The sequence below is a fragment of the Lygodium microphyllum genome, chromosome 5 (assembly GCF_053477565.2).
Source record: "Lygodium microphyllum isolate KBCC chromosome 5, Lygodium_microphyllum_v1.1.10, whole genome shotgun sequence".
In the NCBI taxonomy this organism is placed as follows: Eukaryota; Viridiplantae; Streptophyta; class Polypodiopsida; order Schizaeales; family Lygodiaceae; genus Lygodium; species Lygodium microphyllum.
This window is the reverse complement of record NC_141139.1, coordinates 85,725,412-85,727,091: the sequence shown is the minus strand read 5'-3', so window position 1 is coordinate 85,727,091 and position 1,680 is coordinate 85,725,412. Positions and strand designations below refer to the sequence as shown.

The 1,680-nt window shown below is 44.6% G+C and overlaps 1 protein-coding gene across 1 annotated transcript; it reads right to left on the bottom strand.

Moving 5' to 3' along the window:
- Positions 1-694: 694 nt before the first annotated feature.
- LOC148036074 (uncharacterized) lies at positions 695-1,477 on the bottom strand. Its single transcript, XM_087678884.1, has 3 exons — positions 1,091-1,477; positions 893-994; positions 695-800 (listed from the first exon to the last, which is right to left on the bottom strand). The coding sequence occupies exons 1-3, from the start codon at positions 1,475-1,477 to the stop codon at positions 744-746; spliced, it is 546 nt and encodes a 181-aa protein (XP_087535010.1). The 3' UTR covers positions 695-743.
- Positions 1,478-1,680: the final 203 nt, after the last annotated feature.

Below are 1,680 nucleotides of genomic sequence, written 5' to 3'. Positions count from 1 at the left end.
TATGTCTTGTAAAAAGGGAGCTGAAAACTTATGACATGATGGCTAAAAATGAAGATATTTCGGGTTTTTTTTTTGGACTAATTACTACTGACACATTGGCTGAAATATATGCAGCTCCTCATGTAGAAAATCAGGCAGAAAATCAATCCATAAAAGTATGTATATTGGATTTTTATCAAACAATTCAAGATTTTGTTGAACAGGAAGACAATGGCACTACAAGATATCACTACAAGATATAGACCTTATAGCGACGTTTAAAGCGACGAAAATTCAAACAACAAAATTTGCCCCCGTCGTCGCAAAAAGCATCGTTATTGACGACGCCATAGAATCGTCGCTATAACCGTCGCTATATGCGTCGCTATATTCGTCGCATAGCGACGGTTACAGAGAATTTGCGACGCTGATAGCGACGGCAATAGTGACGCGTGCAGTAAATTTGCGACGCAAATAGCGACAGTAACAGAGAAAAAAAAAATTGTGGCAGGGCAGCACATATAGCACTGTGTGCTGTATGAGAGCCATACAAAATAGTTTCTGCACTGCTTCATACAAAGCGTTTGCAAACAAAAAGAATGTATACTGAAATCATAAAACTGATGGATGAAATAAATACATGATATCGCATAAAATGCGATTGGTACAATCATAAAACAATATCACTAATACATAGAAAATGTCTACATAGATCGGGCGACTAAAAACTAAAGGTATGTGAGCTCTAAGGATCCAAGGGCGAGCTACAAATCGTCGTCCCCCGAAAGCTCTTCCCGCTGTAAAGGAGCATCAAACGGATTCTGCAGAAAAAGAAACAACATATCAATCCACCATACAATAATGCATTCAAATATCTCATGGTAACTACGGACAAGAAAGATGAGTGACTGACTGGGCCGCCGCGTCTATACAATCGGTCGATCAATGATCTGAGACCGTGCCTCTCCGCATATCGAGTCTCAAGGCCTTGCGGATAGCGATTTGTAATGGAGTGCTGCAAAGAAAACAAAATGCTAATTGTTAGAAACATGATTGTCAGTACAAAGAATATCTCAAAAAAACAAATAAGCAAAACAAAAGAGAATCTTACAAAGTCCTCCAAATATGTCCTGTGGCCGCCACTCCCAAGATGATGTACCGATCCGGCCTCGATTCGTGCCCTCGCCGCCTCCCGCTGCTGACTCCAACGTCCTGGCGAATTTGTAGCCTCCTCCCTCAGTCGGTGCCAGTCGTCTGCATCTAACCACTCGGGCTTTGGAGCCCCACTCTTGATTGCCTTGCGTGCGTCGGATCGTCTATGTGACATGTATGCACGCATGCAATCCATCATCCAGCCCGTAGAGAATCTATCCACTGCGGCTGGCACCGGGAACTCCTCGTGCAAGGATGCTACTATGTACTCCTTGCTCCCCTCCGGTATGTTCCTCCAATGATCCAGGACGTTGTGCCGAAAAACTTGTTGGCACAACTCCCTCATGCGAGCCATCACCCTCCTCCCCTCATCATTCATGATGATGGCTCCTGACCTGCCATCCACTAGGTATCCATAATCCCTAGGAGTGTGCCTTGTATGGGCCCTCTCCCATCTCCGTCCACGCTCCTGGGCATATCCAGGAGATCCCTGAACATGGGACACGCTGATTAAGATACGACTCGCGGTCTTGAACAATAGGACCTTCT

Excerpts from the sequence above, each read along its gene's own strand:
- LOC148036074 (XM_087678884.1), bottom strand. The coding sequence starts at position 1,477 with ATGAGGGAGTTGTGCCAACAAGTTTTTCGGCACAACGTCCTGGATCAT. Across the intron at positions 995-1,090 it reads GGACATATTTGGAGGACTTT|CACTCCATTACAAATCGCTA; the intron begins GTAAGATTCTCT and ends TTTTCTTTGCAG. Across the intron at positions 801-892 it reads TGTATAGACGCGGCGGCCCA|AATCCGTTTGATGCTCCTTT; the intron begins GTCAGTCACTCA and ends CTTTTTCTGCAG.